Raw genomic sequence first — 20,889 nt, 5'->3', positions numbered from 1 at the left:
AAGGCCATTGCAGTGTCACTTTGACTCATTTGCTTCTGCTTTTTCTCCTATGCCATGTTTAGATAGCTGTTGTCGCTTGGTATAAATAATTCCACATCCTTATTTTTCTCCACCTTACATTTTAATAGAAGAATTGCCCCCACCGTGAAAACGCCCTTCAGTGGCAGGCACTGTTATTGGCTGTGTAATATTGTATGGCTGTCTCAATTTTCTTAATAATTTTCTAATTGTCAGACATTTGGAACATCGCCAACCTTCTACTATTATGACCAACTCCATGATAAGCATCTTTGTGCATCATGCTTTTTTGTTCTTAGGTTTTAGGATCCATTCCCAGTAGTAGCTGAATTACTGGGCTAAAGGGAAGGAATGCTTTTAAGGCCCCAGCACTCCTTGCTAAATTGCTCTCTGAAAGGACAGAGCCTGTCTCCGTGACCAGCACCAACCACACACAGCAGCCACCCTCAGAGGTAATTTTCCGTTTCATTTTCTAATCAGATCAATTCTTTTTCTGAATCTTCTCTGTGCAAACAGACTCAGTTTTCTCCTCTTCTGCCCTCCCTCCTGTGCTTTAGCAGACAGAGCAGGGTACTGTGGGTTCAAATCATGGCTAGCTCTGTGATTGGCTGGGTGATTTGGGAAAAATCACTTGACTTACCTGGGCCTCCATTTTCCTTCTCTAGTTCCTGCCTTCCTTCCCATGTGGCTTAAAAGATAAAGTACCTGACCATGTTTTCCAGAGGTCAGATGTAGTTGGATATTATTCTCCTCTGTCTTCTCTAGGACAGCACCAAACCTTTTCCTACAAGTGTCCTCTGGGATCTGGTCAGAAATGCTCTCTTGCTTTGTCAGGGATGTGTCCTGGTATCTTCCCCAGCACCATAGCAATTGCAAAATATCGAGGGGAGGGTGCCCTATCTTCCATTCCTTGGTGCTTCTCTCCAGGCCATCCCTTGTGGGATAAAACCAAGGGACATGTGGGTTCTGGAGTCTGGCGCACTTCTTTGGAAAGGTGATTGCACCCAGGCCTGGTGCAAAGAGCAAAGGTCTGGGCCCTTACGGCCCAATCCCACCCCTGAGTGACTGTGTAACCATGACATGTCACTGAAACTCTGTGGGACTCGTTTGTCAAATAGGAAAAGTTAGCCTGGCCTTGCCGGTCAGTTGTAAAGGTGAGCTTGTGAGGGGATGGCTTTGGAAGGGCCAGCCAACTGGGCTCTTGGGAGACTTGGTCCAGCCTCAGTGGGTAGGACCCCTGAGACTCAGGTGTGAGGATTAGCGACTCAGGATTCCAGCTTGGCTGCCTGGCCTCTGTCTGAGTTTCTCACAGCCCAAGCTTATCACTCAAGGGCATTTCCTCAATCAGTAATATTGCTCAATTATGATCTGAACGGCCCAATTCATAGATCAGAGCAGAGGCAGAAAGCAAGAGCTGCCAACAGGCACCAAGAGCCATGGCACACCTACTCAACCTGTTTCTCCCTCACAGTAGCACCTCTGGCCTCAGTTTCCTCTCTGAAAGCCCTGCTGTGTGCCAGGCTGACTTCTGAAGGCATGGTGCTGAGCTTCTAATGGGGAGAGTTTAGACCTACTAGGTACCCAAGGCCCCACTGTGTACAGAGCCTGCCCGCCCACAGGGGCTGCAGGTCTGGGAAGCCACACACACCACCAACACACAAAGGTACACACCAGTCCAGGGTAAGAAACAAATTTTAAAACCCAATGCTAGCAAAGCGGTGCACACAGCTTCTGGATAGGTATGTGTTAAGGGGGCGGGAGGAGGGCAAAAGGGAGTTTCAGGTGCACATGGCATAGTGCACAATGGGCTGGGGTGAGACTTGGAAATCAGGGTTTGGATCCCTAATTTTCTGGGACGTGCCCTTGGACTCTTCGAGCTGCTGGTTTCCCATTGGTACAATAATGGCAATAATCTACACTGGCCTAGAGATCAATCTTGAAGTGCCCTTTCAGCTTTGATGGTTTCGGTTCCACTTTCCTAGGTTTCATGGCTGTGTGCTACTCTCCACTGGGACTGAGATTCTCAGGGCAGGAACTTCATCTTCTCTAGGCCATCAGGTGTGGACCCCATGCCCCTTGGGTCCTTAACCCCCATCTTGACTGACCCTCTAACCCAACGTGTAGCTCGGGACTCTAGGTGGGTGAGGTGACTAGATGTCCCTGATCAAAAGTCCTGGTCAGAATGACAAACTAGATGGTGCTTCTACCATAGGTTGTAGGGCCCACACATACTTTACCTTGGAAGGCCCACAGAGGGCCAGAATGCAGCATCATCCTGAATGAGGAAGGGAAACTGAGGGAGTAATGCCAAATCAGCTGACTCACGGGGGCAATATCCCCCAACATGCCATGGGCTGGGACCTGCCCATGCAATTTAAGCCTTTTCCAGAAAGACCAGTTGCTACCAGCACATGTCAGCTACCAGCTCGGCTGTGAGGCCTACATTTCCAGAACCAAGCTGGATAATCATTCCTCCTCTTTCCTTGGGCAAGGTTCCTTAGGCCTTAGAGATTAAATGACATTTCAAATTACATTTTATTAGCGGATTGTCTCTAAGGCCAATGCAGTGGCAAAAGCGTTGTCCAGGGAGTCAGGAAACTTGGGTTCTGCCCCAGCTCTAGCCCCTCGCTGGGTGACTTTGGAGGAATCCCTCACCCCTTTGGACCTCAGTTTCCGTTTCTGTACAAGACCGTCGGCCTAGGGGGCTCTCTAAGGGACTGTACATTCCATCTTAACTGGTGTTGGTGTCTCAGGGTAGGGGTCTCCTCAGCCCTGTGATGGACTTGCCACACAAGGGTTCCCGCCAGGGTTCCAGTGGGAACTGAGGGGGTGAGGGGGAGGGTAATTTTGATTGTCACTCATTTTCTGAAAGTAACTTCTGGCTTGGAGACATGGGTCTCATATTTATGGCTCAGCATATGACTGCAGGCCTTCTCAGCCATCTGACTTCTAGGAAAGGAGTGTGTGACCCAGGCTGTGACTTGCAGTAAACTTCCTCATGGCTGTGACCCCAGGTGGGGACCCGGACGCCCTGGGTGGGAGTGGATGAGCCCTAGGCGGGCCTGCATTTACCCTAAGGAGGGTGGCCACTGGCAATATCCCTTGGGGCCCCTCTAAGTGAGGCCTTGCTTAAGAGAAGTGAAGGACCCTTTCCTTTTTACAGTTCTCAGGAGATAAGGGTTTTATAAAGCCCTGGAAGAAAAAGCATTTTTACCTCCCTGTTGGTGCTTTTCCACATTCTATTCCCAATTGTTCACAGTGAACAGATATGCTTTGGTAATGGGGTAGGGGGAAACTTGCAATTTTTAATGCCGTTCCTGAAGACACCAGCCTCCACCACTGTTCATCTCAGGATTTTTTTCTAAGGAGCCCAGTGCTGGGTGCTGGGAAGAACATTGGCTTTAGAGTCAGACAGACTTGTGCTGAAAGCCCGGCCTCACCATTTCCTCGCTGTGTGTCCTTGGACACGTTACCTAGTTTCTCTGGGCTCCAGATTCCTTATAAAATGAAAATAATAAGTCAATCTTATTGTGAATTCAACATGTGCCAGTCACTGTTCTAATCACATTACATGCATTAGCTCATTTAATCCTCATAACAACTCTATAATGAAGGTACTATTATCAATCCCATTTTATAAATGAGGGAACAAGGCACAGAGAGCTTAAATACCTTGCCCAGATCACTCAGCTAGTCCATGGTGGAGCTGGGATGTGAGCCCAGGCTGTCCAGCCTCAGGGCCTGTATGAGCCTACCCTCCTCTTCACACTTGGCGCCTGCGCCATGGAAGTCTCAATGAGGTAGAGTGTACAGCGGCTCAGAGCCCAGCACATAGTAGTGTCATGGCCCTTCCCCTTATTCCTTCCAGGGTCAGAGGTAGCTCAGGTAAATGCCCAGTTATACCAGGAATACTTACTACCCGGGGAACCCTGGGCTTCTGAGCCACTGTGTCACCATGGGGGTTGACAGCTGGATGGGGCCTGGGAGCCTGTACCCCAGCCTCTCACCATCCAATCGGTAATGGGGACAACATAGCCAGAGAGGCGGGATGAGCGGGAAGCAGGAACCAGGCCTCTTGACTCCTATCGGGGCTCTCTTTCTGTGGGCCATGACGTCCTAGGCCAGGAAACGTCCCTCCAGGAAGCAGGGGCTGGCTCCTACCATCTTGACTCTGGACATTGTCAGACTGTCTTAGTACCTGCTGGCTGGGTTGGGAAGCTGTGGGAGCGCCAATGAGCTGTGGGCAGACCAGAGGAAGCAAGAGCCCCAGGCCACAGCCAGCAGAGCAAGCTCCCTCGCAGCTGCTGTGTGAGGATTAGTGCAGTGGGCTGGGGTCTCTCTCCTTGCCCAGCATTGACATCAATGCCACTGCAGCCACTGCAGCCACTGCAGGCCCCTCGCCCTGCCACCAGCATGGGGCTGAGGTGAGCATGGTGATGGGGTTGAAGGGTGGTTACCTGTCGCAGGATTGTGGCTTTAGGTACTGGGAGAATATACAATTGGGGAGCAGGGTTGGGGGTGGGGAGTTGGAGAACAACTGTGCCCTGGGACACGTCGGCTCTGGGGCAGTTTCCCCATTTTCTTTGTCCATTTGAGGAAACCTCCTCCTCCTCCTCTTAATGAATAAGTGGAAAGCAAAAAACCAACACCATCTGTCACCCGTCACCCGTGATCTCTCTTGCTCATGGATCCCTTCTAGCCAGTGCTGACTAAGGGGCCTGTGTCGGGTGCCCCACATGTCTGATCTCATCTAATTCTCACAGCGGCCCTGCCACAAAGGGCCGGTTCTTCTCCCCACTTTCTGGAGGAGCTCATTGAGGCTTGGTAACCTGTCCAGAATCTCACAGTTGGTACAGCAAGTGACGGACCTGAGATTTGGACCCTGGTATCTTTTCCTCTGGGCATTTTGGGGCATAGATTGTTTAGGCATTTCTTCTTCTTTTGTTTTTAATCTTTTTCAAGGAAAATATTTTCTTAAAGTACTTTTTGAAATATAAAACAGCTTTAGCGCACATACCATACGACTTGCACATTTACATGTGTACAAAAGTGCATTTACAGAATTGTGCAACACTCTCCGCCATCAACTTGATAACATCGTTACCCCTCAAAGAGACCCTGCCCTCCTTGGCTGTCACCCCCAGTTCTTCCATTCCCTTCAACTTCTGGCAACCACTTATCTCTACGGATCTGCCTATTCTGGAAACTTCATATAAATGGAATCATACGATATATGGCTTTTTTAAAAACTGGCTTCTTTTACTAAGCATGATGTTTTCAAAGTTCACCCATATGGTAGCATGTGTTTATATATTATTCCTTTTTATTGCTGAATAATGTACGGATATACCACATTTTGTTCATCCGCTCATCAGGTAATGGACATTTGGGGTGTTTCCACGTTGGGGCTACCATGAATAATGCTGCTGTGAACATTCGTGTACACATTTTTGTGTGATGTACGTTTTCAGTTCCGATGGGTGTATACCTAGGACCGTACGGAAACTCTATGTTTAACCTTCTGAGGAACTGCCGGCCCGTTTTCCACAGTGGCTGCACCATTTTATATTCCCACCAGTAGTGTGTGGGGATTCCAGTGTCTCCACACACTCGCCAACACTTGTTATTGTCCATTTTATTATAGTCATTCTAGTGGGTGTGAAGGGGTCACTCACTGTGGTTTTTACTCGCATTTCCCTGATAAGTAATGATGTTGAGCCTCTCCTAATAATTAATGATATTGACCACTTTATAATAATTTTAACCTTCTTTATTTTTTAAAATGGGAAATGCCTTTACATGGTTTCTAAATGAAGTCCAAAAGAGGTTTAGTAAAAAGTTTCTCTTCTACCTGCCCTAATTCCTTCCCGAGATATTCTATGCAAATATGTACAAATGTTCTTTTTCGTTTAACACAAATGGAACATTATAAACAACTTCTCTGTACTTTGATTTTCCACTGTATATTGTCATGTATTTTACCATTGCTTTAGTGCTGTGTGAGCCACTGGAGGCCTCTGTGTATCTGTAGGGTCATAACATTTTAATTTCCTGCTGGGGCAAATCAGGCATCCCCGACACCAGAACCCTGGAGGCCTTTTAAGGTCTGATTTCTGTGGCAGGGTTTTTGTTTGTCTGTTTTTCATTTTAATTAATGGACTTTATTTTTTAGAGCAGTTGCAGTTTTACAGGAAATTGAGCAGGTGCTAGAATTCCCATATACGAGGTCCGACAACTAAGTTTGCGAACTCATCCTAGAAAAAAATGCTACATATGTACCTCATTGCTGAATATCACTACACTCACCTTCGAAGGATTCCCCTCGGGAAGCTATGCACCGATGCCAGCACCTACTCCACCCTTCAAGGCAATTTTGGAACTCTTCTTCTGGATTGGCCATCAGAGCTGTCATTATATTACCCTCGATGTCCTGAATGTCTTCAAAATGTCTTCCTTTCAATATTTCCTTTATCTTCAGGTAAAGAAAGAAGTCATTGGGGGCCAGATCAGGTGAGTAGGGAGGGTGTTTCAATACAGTTATTTGTTTACTGGCTAAAAACTCCCTCACAGACAGTGCCCTGTGAGCTGGTGCATTGTCGTGATGCAAGAGCCATGAATTGTTGGCGAAAAGTTCAGGTCGTCTAATTTTTTCACGCAGCCTTTCCAGCACTTCCAAATAGTAAACGTGGTTAACTGTTTGTCCAGTTGGTGCAAATTCATAATGAATAATCCCTCTGATATCAAAAAAGGTTAGCAACATTGCTGCAATAATTTCTTGAACTTAATTGTCTGACCTTGAACTCCTTCCCTCTTCTCCCCAGTTTCCCCTGTTATTACCATCTTGCATTCATATGGTACATTTGTTACAATTAATGAACCGGCATTGACACATTCTTATAAACTAAAGTCCATAACTTATGTTAGGTTTTATTCTTTGTGTTGTAGTTTAGACAAATGCATAATGTTGTGGGGGAGGAATAAACTTTTCTCTCCCCTCAGTTTCTTTCGGCTGGTGTAATGAAACATGATGAGATGGGTTAACAAGAGAAAATAACCAAATTGAAGTACATATGTACGTATAGGAACCCCACATACCCGAGTCAGAGACCTCACATACATGAGAGGTTCAGAGACAGAAAGTTAAAATGAGGTCTATGTGGCATTCTGAGCTAGGGATGAGGTAAGGAGCCTTCAGAGGGGAAGAAGGTCGTTCTCAGGACAATGAGACCTGATGTTCAGCCATTAGATGTTTGCCCTGCCCTATAGATAGGTCACAGCAAGTTATTTCTGGTGATGATCCTTAGTATGGGAAAGGCCCCCAGTTTAAATTCTTTAAGGGAGAGGTAAAAGTTTCTCTTGGGCCCGCAGGGTATCGATTGCCTTTGGCTCAAAATAATCCACATACCAAAGTAGCACATCTTGGGGAGGTCTGTTCTGAACCCCTTCAAGGTCCTATGTTCCCCATCACCATCACAGAGTAGTTTCGCTGCCCCCAAAATCCTCTGCGCCAGGCATCCTTCTATCCCTCCCCCACCCTTGGCCATCACTGATCTTTTGATTATTTCTCTAGTTTTGTGTGACAGAGTTTTAAAGGAGAAGCCTTTCCTATTTACCTGGTACTCCCAGCTGCTCCCACCTCAGGGAAAGGGCTGGAGCTCATTCAAAGGTTGGGGGGCAAGGGTCCGTTGAGAATTGACAAATGAAACAACTAATACAATTTATTAATGAGTTTAATGTCCTTTATTCAAGGGAAACAGTCCATGGGTTGGGGGAAGAAAGGATAGTGGAACCCTCTTCTGAGGGATTTGGGGTTTTATGTTTATAGAGCATTAGAAGAGGCACCAGGAAAACAGGACACGGTTGTCTCAGAGGTCAGGGATTGCCTTCTGCAGCCCTGTTTCCTAGGGTAAGGTGAGCAAGCTAAGACTAAGTTGGAGGATTGTGGTTGGTTTTTGTTAGGTGTCCTTGACAGCTGTTTCCCGTCAGTGCAGGCTGGTTTTGGTTTAGATTTGTGACAAGGGTTGGGCCACTGGGGCAGCCTCTGTTTTGTGGGTCCCGCCCAATATATACAAATAAATATGATCAGAACAGACGTTGTTGTGCCCATGGACAGCCCCTGAAAGAGTAAGGCACTGCATGGGTCCACTTGGTGAAGAATTTCGGTCTCAAATTTAAAAGAGTCATGAGCAGCATACCTTCCTAGTGCTCCATGGAGAGGAGGGGAGAAGAGATTGCTCAGAGATCTTTAGCCATTGTCTCCTCTCAGAAAAGGCAGGTGTTCACCCACCTGATTCCCCACCCAGATTGTGACCTCCTGGGCCATCATATTCCCAGTGCCTGGCCTGGGAGTGGCCATGCATGTGGTTTAGTTGAATTTGTGGTTGAATGGACAGATTTGACCTTGAAATAGGCGTATGCCTCGCAGGGTCACAGTGATTTCTTCTGTGGGCACCGCTCTTTCGACTTGGCTTCACAAGATGTCACAATATTGGTGATGGTATGGTAGTCCAAGGGGCTTAGTCTACCCGGCTGAGTGAGAAGTTTAAGGGTTTCAGAGCCCAGAGTGGATGAGACTCATGAACAAACTGAGCAGCCCAGTGCATCAGCCACAGCAACAGTCTTTGCTGTGTGGAATAGCCCTGTCACATGGACAGAATAATATGCCCAGCCAAGAATACGTTCTCCCCCGTGATCGGGGCATGGTTGTGTGATTGCATCAGGCCTTGATGGTTCTGGGGCATCTCCATAGTTAATGTCTGCCTGCCTTGGGCATCAAGGTGAGTGTCCCAGCCAGGGCACCCGTGGGCAATTCTGGGCATTCTCAGTGGAGGCAATGTGGCATAGACATTGGCCCGAGCTGTCTTGGGCTTGAATCCTGATTCTGCCAGGATCAGGAATATCCAAGGCAAGTCAGCCTTCCTGAGACTCAGTTTCTTTATCTGTAAAATCAGTAAAATCAATCCTTGATTTAAAGATTTGAGATCATGTGTGTGGAGTGGACAGTAGAGAGCCTGGCAGACCACAGGTAGTCCACTACTGCCAGCTGTCATTGTTATTATTGTTGTTATGATTATTATATAGTGCCACTTTGTCTTTTTGATTCTTCTGTCTGTCCCCTCCCCTACATTCCAAGCTCCTAAGGAAGCTTTGCTTTTTAAAGATATGCTAATGTGGTTACTTGGCTTATAACCCAGTTCTTGCTTTCTTTTCAGGTTCAGGAACTATTTGGGCCAATCTCATGTTCATTATTGTTCACCCTCCAAGCTTGGCCTTGAGGGCTTGAGGGTGCTCTAGAAGTGGGAGGAAGAAAAAGATGCCTGAAGCTTGAGGGTGCAGGGAGGCTTCCCAGGAGGTGACAGCAGCCAAACCTTGAAATGGAGGCGGGGGGTTGATTGGTATGAGGAATTGAGTGAAGAAATAAAATGGAGTCACTATTGTCAAGCTGCTAAATAGCTAAAATCAAGCAAGCTGAGGCATGAGGAAACAATTCGATTCTTGCAACTATCCTGGGAACTTCAACTTTTGAACTTTCCAGTCCTGTGTTAATGCCTGGATATACATCAAACCTCCAGATAATCCTCTGATTACCTCCAGCAGGAATAGAGAAAGTATGTTCATGTATCCAGACCACATGATAGCCATTATCCAGAACGATCCAGGAGCTTTTTTTCCTTCTTTGGAACACTCTGATTATTACCTAGTAGTGTTTATGGTTTGCAAATCCTAAGACCCTTGAATAAGTATCCTTTTTTCTAGCCAAAGCCTCATGACTTCATTTAAGGCTAGGTGCTTGGGACAGAGAGATTAAGCTTCTTGTAAATTGAGAGGACTGGAATCCTGGAGAGCTGGTTCTGGTCCCAGCTCTGTTATTTGCTGGCCGTGTGACTGGTTAAGTCACGTCCCCTCTTTGGGTTTACTGAAGTTCCTATTCTGACATTCAGTGTTGGATGGTGGAGTTCTAAAATCCTGAAACCAATGCAAAATATTTTGTCTGAGCATTTTTTGGCAGAGTGTTCACAGCTTTCAGCAGATTCTCAAAAGGGCTCTGACCTCAAGGACTTGCAGACTGTCCCAGTGACTCAGCAGTGCCCCTACCCCCACCCCCAAGCTCTGTTGACTCACTGACATGCGCTCTGACCAGCTCCGGCTGGAGCTCCCCACAGAGCATCCGATTGGCTCAGCCAGGCACAGTGCACTATGAGATGTCCCGTGTGCAGAGCTCTGGGGTCTGGCCACATCCTGGGGGGCAGCCAGGCTCCGGAATAGCCTGGCTTCCTGGGACTATGCTCATTCTCAGCCCAGAGGGTGGCAGGGCCTCAAGGCTCCAAATGGGGCTGGTGGTCAAGGCACCTGTAGGGAGCTGTGGGCCTGCTGAGCACTCTGGCTTCTCTGGAGGGGGCAGGGTAGCATCAGACCCCCTGTGTGGCCTTCCCATTAAGCCTGTGTCTTTCAACTCAGTGTCCTCAGATCCTAGTACAGTACTTGGCGTATACCAGGGGCTCAAGAAATGCACTGCTAAAACATTAACAAGATAATAGAGTGGCTGGAGTCCTGCTGGAAGGCAGATGCTTGGGACAGAGATTAAGCTGATAAATTGAGAGGCCTGGCATTCTGGAGAGCCGGTTCTGGTCCCAGCTCTGTTATTTACTGGCCATGTGACCGGGTAAATCATTTCCCATCTTTGGTTTTACTAAAGTAAAGCAAAGAAGCAAACAGAGAACAGTGGCAACACTGAGGAGGGAGCCTCTGCCATTTCCTAAAGCAGAGAAAAGGCTTCCCTCTGGGAGTATCCTTTCAACTGGGTGTTACATGTTGAATAAAAGTTCACCAGGGGAAGAATTAGAAAAGGGAATTTGAGGTAGGGAAGGGGGATGTTTACAGGGCACAGAGATGTGAAACTGCATAGCTTTTTTAGGCAAGTAGAGGCTGTGGGGCAGAGTGGCTGGAGTCCTGGGGTGGAGGCCAAAGCTGGGAGTTTGAGGGAACAGAGGTTGCAGAGTTGGGTTGCCCAGGCCTTGTATTCTGAAAAGAAATGTCAGAGAAGTGGGGGAACCACTGAGAGCAGGGATGGTAGAGTGGTGAAGGGCACCACCAGATCTCCCTGTCAGCACCGGGGAACTCATTTTCCTGCTGCCTGGAGGGCAGCCTGCCGAGGGCTCTGGACAGTGCACTTGTTTTAGTTGGCCTGGGCTGCCATGACAAAATACCATAGATGGGGGCTGAAACAACGTTTATTTTCTCCTAGTTCTGGAGGTTTCCGCTGATTTGGTTTCTGGTGAAGTCTCCTTCCTGGATTATAGATGGCTGCCTTCTTGATATCGAGAGAGCAAGCTCTCTGGCGTCTCTTCTTATAAGGATGCTAATCCTATAGGATCAGGGCCCCAACAATCTGACCTCATTTAACCTAATTACTTCCTTAGAGGCCCCGTCTCTAATGACAGTCTCACTGGGGGTTCGAACTTCAACATATGAGGTTTTTTTTGGGCAGGGGGCACAAATATTCAGCCCATAACAGTCCCTCTTCAGGAATTGCCCTGAGCCAAAGGGAGCCCCTGGCCTAAGGCGATACCTCTCCTTTGAGGCAGTATTATGTTGAGGTATAAAGGCCATTCCCCTTTCCTCAATTGAGGACAATTCTGCAGGGTCATCTCGGCCACATGGGCTGGGCTGAGGCCTGTGTTGCAACTTCGCGGTGGTTTAATTTCCCCCTCTGCCCTGTCTTGCTGCCCTTACTGCCTCAAAGGTATGATCCTGAGAGCAAGCCCTAATAAACTCCTGCCCACACGCCTCAGCCTCAGGGGTGTTTCCCTGAGAACCCCACCTAAGACAGGTGGTACAAAGGCTGGCCAAGAGCCAACTCTGATAGGTTGGTCAAAGCAGCTGAACTACAGGTGTACCTTGTTTTATTGCACTTCACAGATGTTGCATTTTTTCACAAACTGAAGACAAGACCCACCACCAGCAAAAAAAGATTACAATTCACTATATTGTGATACTCGCTGTATTACGTGGTCTGGAGCAGAACCCGCAATATCTCTGAGGTCTGCCTGTACGGAGTTGACAAGCTCAAGTTCTAGTAGTGATGTCTACCATAGGTGAGAAAGTGGGTATGGGGGTTTGTGTGCTGGGTATCCATTATCCTGCAGACTGGTGTTGGGGCATTGATGCCAAGTTGGGGGGTGGGTAGTGTAGGAAAGAAGAACAGACCAAGTGTCAGAGGCTGGAGGGAATAAGAGGGTGCTGGTGGGCTTTCCATGTAGGAATTTACTATTTACTTTCAAAAAGCCATTCAGTGGAGTGGTAGGCTGGGTTAAAGTTAGTCTGAAGCGAGAGTAGTAGATATGGCAAGTACAGGTGATTGTTTCAAGGAATATGACAGTGAAGGGAAGGTTGGGGAAAGTTCTGCAATTTAAGTGAAAGTCAGGGGTGAAAAACGATTTCTTTTAGGATGGGAGAGCTTTGGGTGTATTTCTAGTCGAGGGAGGAGAGTCAGTGGGAAAGTTGGAGGATGGAAGATATAAAAAAGGAAAGGACAACTGATGGAGCAAAGTGCTAGAGGGATGATATTAAACATGTTTAACAAATGGTAAGGCAGAAACAATGAACAAAAAGAATAGACAGAATATCAGTTCTGTCCTAGAGGTCACAGGGGCTGATCAGCAAGAGCATAGGACGGTTTAGCAGCTAAAGTTTAGCCTTACAAAGAGAAGAAAAGGCATTTCCTCCTCAGAGACAAAAGGAAAGAAGTAAAGCAGGAAATGAGCATGGCGTAGATAAAGATGATGTAGGGGCTTGAGTATCATTGAGAAGATCTGGAATGTAATAAAAACTCAAGGTAATGAAAGCTTAAGGAAGATAGGCTCTTTTCGCATGTTCACATGAAGTCTGGAGCTGGACAGTCTAGAGCAGATATAATCATCAGGGATCCAGGCTCTTATCTTGTTGTGCTGTCATTCTTAACAAGGCTCCATTGTGCTGTCTTTATTAACAAGGCTCATGGGCCAGGATGGCTGCTCGAGCTCCTGCCATCATGTCTGCAATGCAAGCAGCATGAAGAAGAAAGCAGTTTGTAGTCAGGTTGAGATTTAGCTGGTACAGATCAGTAGAGTTGTATCAGTAGTAAAATAATTGAAATATTTCTATACCAGCTGGTAAATAGCTGCTGACTCTGTGAGGCCCACCCTTCCATGCTTGCTCATCTTCTGGGACTCCCACCACCACCCCTCCAAGACAAAAACCTGGCTCAGTTGGGACTTTCCAGGACATTCCTCCAGCAGTATGGGCAGGGTCCTGACAGTACTACTTGTGAAATAGTTGCATAGATATGTCTCTTCCTTTTAAGAGCAATATCTAAATCACAGAATGGGCACTTGTTCTTCTATCTCATCAGCCAGAACTAAGTCCGGCAGCTGCAAGGAAGGTTGGGAAATGTAATCTTTCTTCTGGGTAGCCATGTACCCAATCAGAAATAGGGGGTTTAAGACATGGAAACAATCAAAATGCGCATCGGTAGATGACTAGATTAAGAAACTGTGGGGCCAGCCCGGTGGCTCAGGCGGTTAGGGCTCCATGCTCCTGACTCTGACGGCTGCCGGTTCGATTCCCACATGAGAATTCACATATGAGAGCCAGTGGGCTCTCAACCACAGGGATGTCAGTTCAATTCCTCACGTCCCTCAGGGGATGGTGGGCAGCGCACCCTGCAACTAAGATTGAACACGGCACCTTGAGCTGAGCTGCCGCTGAGCTCCCGGATGGCTCAGTTGGTTGGAGTGCATCCCCTCAACCACAATTATTGTCAGTTCGATCCCTCAACTATCGCAAGGAATGGTGGGCTGCGCCCCCTGCAACTAGCAACGGCGACTGGACCTGGAGCTGAGCTGCGCCCTCCACAGCTAAGACTGAAAGGACAACAACTTGAAGCTGAATGGCACCTTCCACAACTAAGACTGAAAGGACAACAACTTGACTTGGAAAAAAAGTCCTGGAAGTACACACTGTTCCCCAATAAAGTCCTGTTCCCCTTCCCCAATAAAATCTTTTTTTTAAAAAAAGAAACTGTGGTACATTTATACAATGGACTATTACTTGGCCATAAAGAAGAATGAAATCTTACCATTTGCAATGATATGGATGAACCTAGAGAACATTATGCTTAATGAAATAAGTCAGATGGAGAAAGACAAATACCATTATGACCTCACTTATGCGTGGAACCTAAAAAATAGAATAAATGAACAGGCTAATCAGAAACAGTCTCAGAGACATAGAGAAAAAATTGAGGGTCGCTAGATGGGACCCTCTGTGGAAGGGCGAGAAGGTGAGGGGATTAGGAATCACAATTGGTAACCACAAAATTGCCATGGGGATACAAAGGACCGTTTGGGGAGTATAATCTGTAATGTAAAGGTTTTGTAGGGTATCTGACTGAAACTTGTCTTATTGGGGAGACCACTTCATGGACGGTGTAGGTGCCTGACGGCTGCGGTATACACCTGAAGCTGAAGCTGAGTAGTGATGGTTATCAACTGTGGTTTTATATATATATATATATATATAGTCACAGGATGTGGAGTGCAGCGAAGGGAATGGGGTCAGTGGAACTGTGGCGGTTAGGTGCGATGGCAGAGGGATGGTAGATTGGGGGAGGAGGTTATCACTTTGTGAGGGGTATATATGTCCAACTATTACATTGTTTTGTACACCTGAAACGAATAATAATAAAAAAAACAGAACAAACAAGAAATAGGGGGTTTGATCACTAACTATCAAGATCAAAGAAAAAGAGGTGAAGGATATTACTGTGTTTCCCTGAAAATAAGACCTAGTCAGACAATCAGCTCTAATGCGTCCTTTGGAGCAAAAATTAATGTAAGACCCAGTATTATATTATATTATATTATATTATATTATATTATATTATATTATATTATATTTTATATAAGACCCGGTCTTATATTATAGTAAAATAAGACCCGGTCTTATATTAATTTTTGCTCCAAAGACGCATTAGAACTGATTGTCCGGCTAGGTCTTATTCTGGGGAAAACACGGTAGGAGACAATAGCTAACTCTGCCACATGGGAGGCTAAATATGCTGAGTAGCCAGGAGGTCTTGGTGAGAATGGCTGGGATGGTTGATTTCACCAGTATCCCAGGGCAGGTGGAGATAGAGGAGAAGACATCAGAGGCTGGGAATTGGCAGGTAGGGTGACTGAAGTTTGATGGGAGAGGGGTCCTTGGGAGGGTCTGAGATTACTTAAATGGCTACCCGATGGGTTCAGACTAGGCAGAACGGCAATTCAGGTAGGAGAGACTGGAGGCTGGAGGTCTTTGATGAGGGAGATGCTGCAGGAAGAAGAACCTGAGCTTCATTGTTTGAGATATAGTGGGGTTTGGGCGGGGGGGCGGCGCTTCCAGGGCAGGATGAGGTTCCAGGGTGGCTATGTGGGGAGCCAGTGTGGAGCTCTGGGGCCAAGAGGGTGGGCCGGGCCTTCTTGGTGGGTGCCTCTGTTATATCAGCTGTCTCGACCAAGGACTTTGAATTGTAGAAACAGTAAGAGATGGAAGCTCTCTGGGGCCAACAGGGGCATTATTAAAAGAAACTGGTAGGTGACGGTTTTAAGAGGTGTCAGGAACCAGAAGTGAAACCTCATGAGGAACTGGGACCCAAACTGGAAAGCCATCAGGAACTCTGCCAGGATCTACAGTATGGCTCACATTTCTGAGGAAAAATTGTTTTCGGTTCCCTGAAAACTCACAGGAGGGAGGAAGTAAAGGTGACTTTCTTTTCTTTTGTGAAATGTCCTATAACTTTTTTCTATAGAAAGTACAAAGTAACATGCAGACATTGTGATGTGTGAAATAAAGCAAAGACAGTTGACTCAAAATCAGCAGACTCTCTCCCCACCTCCAGTTATCTGTTCCTCTCCTCATTGACAATCCAGCCTCCTCTGAGAGACAGGGCATGAGGGCCATGGCTGCCCCCAGTGCCTGCCTGGACCGGAGGATCCTGCAGCTTCCTCACCAGCTCTACGGTCCTCTCTGGGATGTCAGTGGCAGGGTTTAAACTAGAAGATGGGGCTTTGGGCCTTGCTCTGCCCACATTGCTTGGAACCCACTTTCCTTGCTGGCTTGTTGCACACTGCTTCCACCGCATGCTCCCAAGCGGCTTCAAGTACCATTGTTTTGTCCAGGCCAGTTTCCCTTGTTCAGCATTTGGGATCTTTCCAGGTTCTGCTGTTGTAAGGGGCCCTTCTGTGAACACTTTGGATAAAATACTTCTTGGCTCTGGATTATTTCCCTGGGGCGATATATGCAAAGAATGGTATGATTGGATCAAAGGGCCCGAATTGCTTCATGGCTCTTGTTGCCTATGCACAGATGGTTATGAAGGTATTTTAAGAGGATTGAAGCATCTACTGACTTAGTAAAAAATTATAATAATCCACTTACTGTTTTTATATTCTTCATTAAAATTCTGTCCTTACAGGGAAGGTGGATGAAGGAACATATTACGTTGTGTTTCGGGTGTGTAAATGAAAGGCAGCAAAAGTTCACCTCAAAAACATTGACATAACCTCTAGTTATGGCGGGGGGGTGGGGTGGGGTGGGTGGGTATTAAAAAAGAGTTGCGGTTGGTTCAGGTTCTATCACTTAGTAGCTCTGAGAGCTCAGTAACTCCACTAAAGTGAGAGCGTATGATCTGAAGGTATCTAAGTCTCCTTGTGGCTTGGAGTCCTGTAACCTCTGCGTGGAACATGGGAATGCTTTGCCTCCTCCATCAGCAAGGAGCTGAGGGATGGGGCTGTGTCCTACAGCCTACCTCCCTTGCGTTTATCTGGCTGTTGGGGTGGTCTGCCCCATGCTGTGCCTTGATTTCGGCAGCCTGCAGATGGGGCAGCCATGCAGTCTCCATCTGACTATTCAGACCAATGGGTGAGGCATGCAGTCTAGCCTAAATGTTGTCTCAACTTAATACACTCCTTTCATATCACCCACTCTGGTGCACACTTCCTCATCCAGCTTCCCAGTGGGAAGTAAGAGCCACAGTGTGGGGGTGGTGGAGGGAGAGGTGAGCCAAAGGCTCTGAGATCTCTGTCTGTGAGTTGTTCCTAAGAAAACTTACAGATTGTGGGAGGTGGATGGAACCCTGGATTTACCCTACCCAGGTCACTTGTGACCGTGAATGTCTTTCCCTCTCCAGGCCTGTTTCCCTTTTGGGGAAGGTGACCGAATGACCCTTAAGGGCCTGCCCCAATAGGTGAGATTTCCCTCCTTTCCTTCCTTCAGGCTGGTAGGTAGTTGGGGGAGGCCAGGGAGGTTGTCCTAGCACTGCTCAGAACCAAACAGGATCAGCCCCAGGTAGAAGAAGGCCAGTGTGCAGGCCACCTGGGTCTTTCTTATTCTGGAAAGAGATGAGGATTAAGGGCTGTACAGGCCTCTTCCTTCTCCACCAAGGCCCCTGGCCTGTTTTTAGCAGGTTCTCAAATTCAGGCTTCATTTCTCTCCCTTATTCTCCATCTTACTCCTCAATTGCATTCCTCCCCTCCCTCCAAGTCCACGGACAAACCGTGGTAGGACCTTGGGAGGGATTACATTTACAACTGACACGCTTGCCTGTGGGGTCATCGGGGAGAAGTGGTGGTAAATATGACACAGTAAGAGAAAAAAAATCAGGTCCCAGAATGAAGTTACATGCTGGCCCCAGCTAGGTAAATACAGTGTGGGTTGGGTGGTGAGTTTGCATTCTGACGGCTGTTAACCTTTAGGAGCGTGGAGTCTCATCTGAAAAATGATACTAATAAGAGAAAATAGGAAGTCATAGAAAACATGTGAGGCTCAAATGCTATTATACGTATTATATATATTTATATATTATATATATTTATAACACATAATGTATGTTTATTATATATAGGTATCTATGAAATCCTTAAAGCTGACTTGTTCAATTATTAGTTTCCATCTTGACGGCCTGCCCCTTCCCTCGCACTACACATTCGCCCCCCTCCGACCCCCCTCCCCTGCCCCCCTCGCTCCTCCCGCCCCCCTGCGCGCAGGCCCCCGCGCGGCGCTGAGTCAGGCCGCAGGGAGAGCTCGGGCGGGCTCTGCGGGGGCGGAGCTTGCGCCTGCGCGGTGGGCAGCTTCGGGGCGGGGCCGGTTTATATCCGCGGACGATCAGCTGACGCTCCGCATTGCAGACTGCGGAGTCCGGCGGCGCCATGCACACTCTCTTCCTCCTGGCCAGCGTCCTGGCCACGGGTAAGCCTTGGGACCCCCCAGCCTGGGGAAGGGGTTCTCCGCAGAACGCAGCCCAGGGGACCCCGAGCGGGCTGTACCGGGCCTCGGCCCACGGCTCCCATTTGGGGGTGGCGAGGGGCGCGCAGTGCGCAGGCGCGTGCGCCCCGCGATACCTGCTGCGGGGCGGGGGGGCTGCGGGGATTGGCGGGGAGACAGGCGGTGAAGCAGTGCCCCGGCTGGCAGCTTAGGGCCTGGGGCCGGGGCGAGGGGGCGGCCTCGCTGTCGGGGCTCGGGTTGGTGCAGGCGTGGGGGGGGGGCTGCCCCGGGCCTTCCCTGCAGGCTCCCCTTCCAGCTGCGGGGGTGCGGGGTGGGCCACTAGAGTGAAACCTCCACCAGCCCCGTGGTGCGGGAGCTGAGGGCGCGGGATTGAGATGGAGTGGAGCCCCATCCAGCTGGACGCATTTTGGCTCCTGGCCTCAGTTGCCCCAGTTTTCTAAGATTATTGAAGTTGCAGGAAGCATATAAGTACCCTATACCATCTGTGTTGATGTCTATCTTTGCCTACATGTTTACTCTTGATCCGACGTCTTGAAGATGATGTGGGGTTTTTGTGGTCCCGATGATTTTGCAGTGGAGCCCTCATTTGATCTGCTTTAAGACGTCTTGCACAGCCATAGGCCGTTTTAAGCAGTGGCCTACATTTGGGGAAAAGGAACAGTAGGTGGGAAATTGTGCACCGGGGTATTCTTACACCTACCTCTCTATTGCCCTGAAATAATACTGGTTGTTAAAATCACTGCAAGTTGTGAAGGCAGTGCATGGGGACCCGCTGCACTGTCTTCCTGGAATTAGAAGGGGCCCTTGTGTCCTCTCCATGTCACCGCGACCGTTTTTCCCCACTTCTAACTCTTGCTTTGACATCTTACCCGAATTTAACTTAAATCAAATGGTACAGGGAAAGAGGTTTGAAGTTGAGTACTTATCAAAATTCTGCAGTTTGATAGTCGTGGAACCAGATTTTTGTTTATATGTGGAGAGGATCTCAGTTTTGGATATTTTCAGATAATAGCCCACTGACGGAAATGAACCTGATCTTCAGGGCCAACCTTGATTTCTGTTTAACTGTGTGTTAGGGGCTAACTTCCATTCTAACTATCGCGCAGCCATCCAAATTTTAATAAATAGTAACACAATGAATGACAGAGTTGATGAAAAACCAAAGAATTAAGAAGATATAGATGAAATAGATTAAAGATATTTTTCCTCATGTTAGTTTTCAGCAACTCCCAAGAAATGCATCTTAACCTTAAACAAGCTCTTAAACTTGTTTTACTTGTAGACTATGAAAGGTGATCTGCTTATAGAGAAAGATTTTTGGTTTTATAGTCACTGAAGAAAATTTAGTTTGCTGGGGTTGATACTACTTGTCATTCCGTGGTCTGTGTGATAAACTAATGCTAGTCTCTAAATTTTCTATACTGATTGAAAACATTTTTTTTTCCCCCCAGTGTCAAACAATTGTTCTTAGGCAGTGAGTCACTCTTCTGGAGACCTTTAAGCTTTCTGAATCTCAAATCACCCAAAAGGGACTTAATTGTTTCTTTGGAAATGCAAAATCCTCTGGTGGTATATATAGGAAGATGGTTAACCAGAATATTAACTTAGTCAAGAGGTCCTCTTCCCTGGACACTTGGGTAAATGGGAGTGTGTTATAATAGCCTTCCTCCAACCTTGCTGCCAGGCCTTTTGGATTATGTCAAGGTCATGCTGATAACACAGTGTATGAATGCCCCTTGCTTTGACAGCTCTGACCCCATTGTAACTTTCTGGAAATGTTATTTCTAAAATTTCATTGATACTGAGTTTGTTAATAAAGGTGAATAGTGATTGCCGCCATCATCTGCTCCCCAAAAGACACTTAGAACTTGCTGTTCCAGCTTGGTGTTACTGTAGTACAGGGTGTCATCTTGAATCTGGAGAAGCCCTATGGTGTGTGTTTTAATGATGACCTTGTGGTAGAGACACTTGCTTTTGAGTTGGTTTTCTATCCCCACGGTCATTCCTCCCTTTTCCCCACCCGAAAAAGAAAGGGAAGTGACCGTAAACTGAGAACCAGAGAGCGTCTAATCTCACCTCTTGTAAAAGGAATGAAGACACTGAGGACCCCTGCCCCAGAAGTGACTTTCCCAAATCATAGGCCGTTTACTGTGGAAATCAGGATCAGAACCCAAGACTTCTGACAGTGCTTGCTTTTTCCGTATCCTTCCATCAATATGTACCCCTTAACTTTTTGCACACTTACTGGATTGTAATTTACGCACAGGAAGCAGACACATTTTAAGTGTACAACTTGATGAATTACCAGAGTGAACATACCTACCTGATAAGCAGTTCCAAAGGTCAAGGATTAGAGCATGGACAGCATCCAGAATCCTCTATGCTTCTCCCTGCACTGCCCTATTTCACTTGGCCCTAAGGAAACACTTGGTTAGCTTTTAGCACTGTGGATGTAAAAACATAACTGCTGTTTTTGAACTTTTTATAAAGGAATCATACAGTAAGTACATATTATTGGGTGATTCCTCCAGTGGGAAAGGTTAATCTAGTATTAATGAGGTGGGTGTGTAA

The 20,889-nt window shown here is 47.2% G+C and overlaps 1 protein-coding gene across 2 annotated transcripts in view; it reads left to right on the top strand.

Moving 5' to 3' along the window:
* Nucleotides 1-18,145: 18,145 nt before the first annotated feature.
* The window catches only part of PSAP (prosaposin), a 30,497-nt gene continuing 27,753 nt past the window's right edge, over nucleotides 18,146-20,889 (top strand). For both annotated transcript variants that reach the window (XM_081074829.1, XM_081074828.1), the window contains exon 1: nucleotides 18,146-18,282. In XM_081074829.1, the coding sequence (XP_080930955.1) occupies nucleotides 18,243-18,282 (40 nt within the window). In that variant the 5' untranslated portion in view covers nucleotides 18,146-18,242. The remainder of the gene's footprint in view (nucleotides 18,283-20,889) is intronic.

The sequence above is a fragment of the Rhinolophus hipposideros genome, assembly GCF_964194185.1.
Source record: "Rhinolophus hipposideros genome assembly, chromosome: 15".
Lineage (NCBI taxonomy): Eukaryota > Metazoa > Chordata > Mammalia > Chiroptera > Rhinolophidae > Rhinolophus > Rhinolophus hipposideros.
Note: the sequence above shows the minus strand (reverse complement) of the source record. Positions and strands in the feature narration are given on the sequence as shown.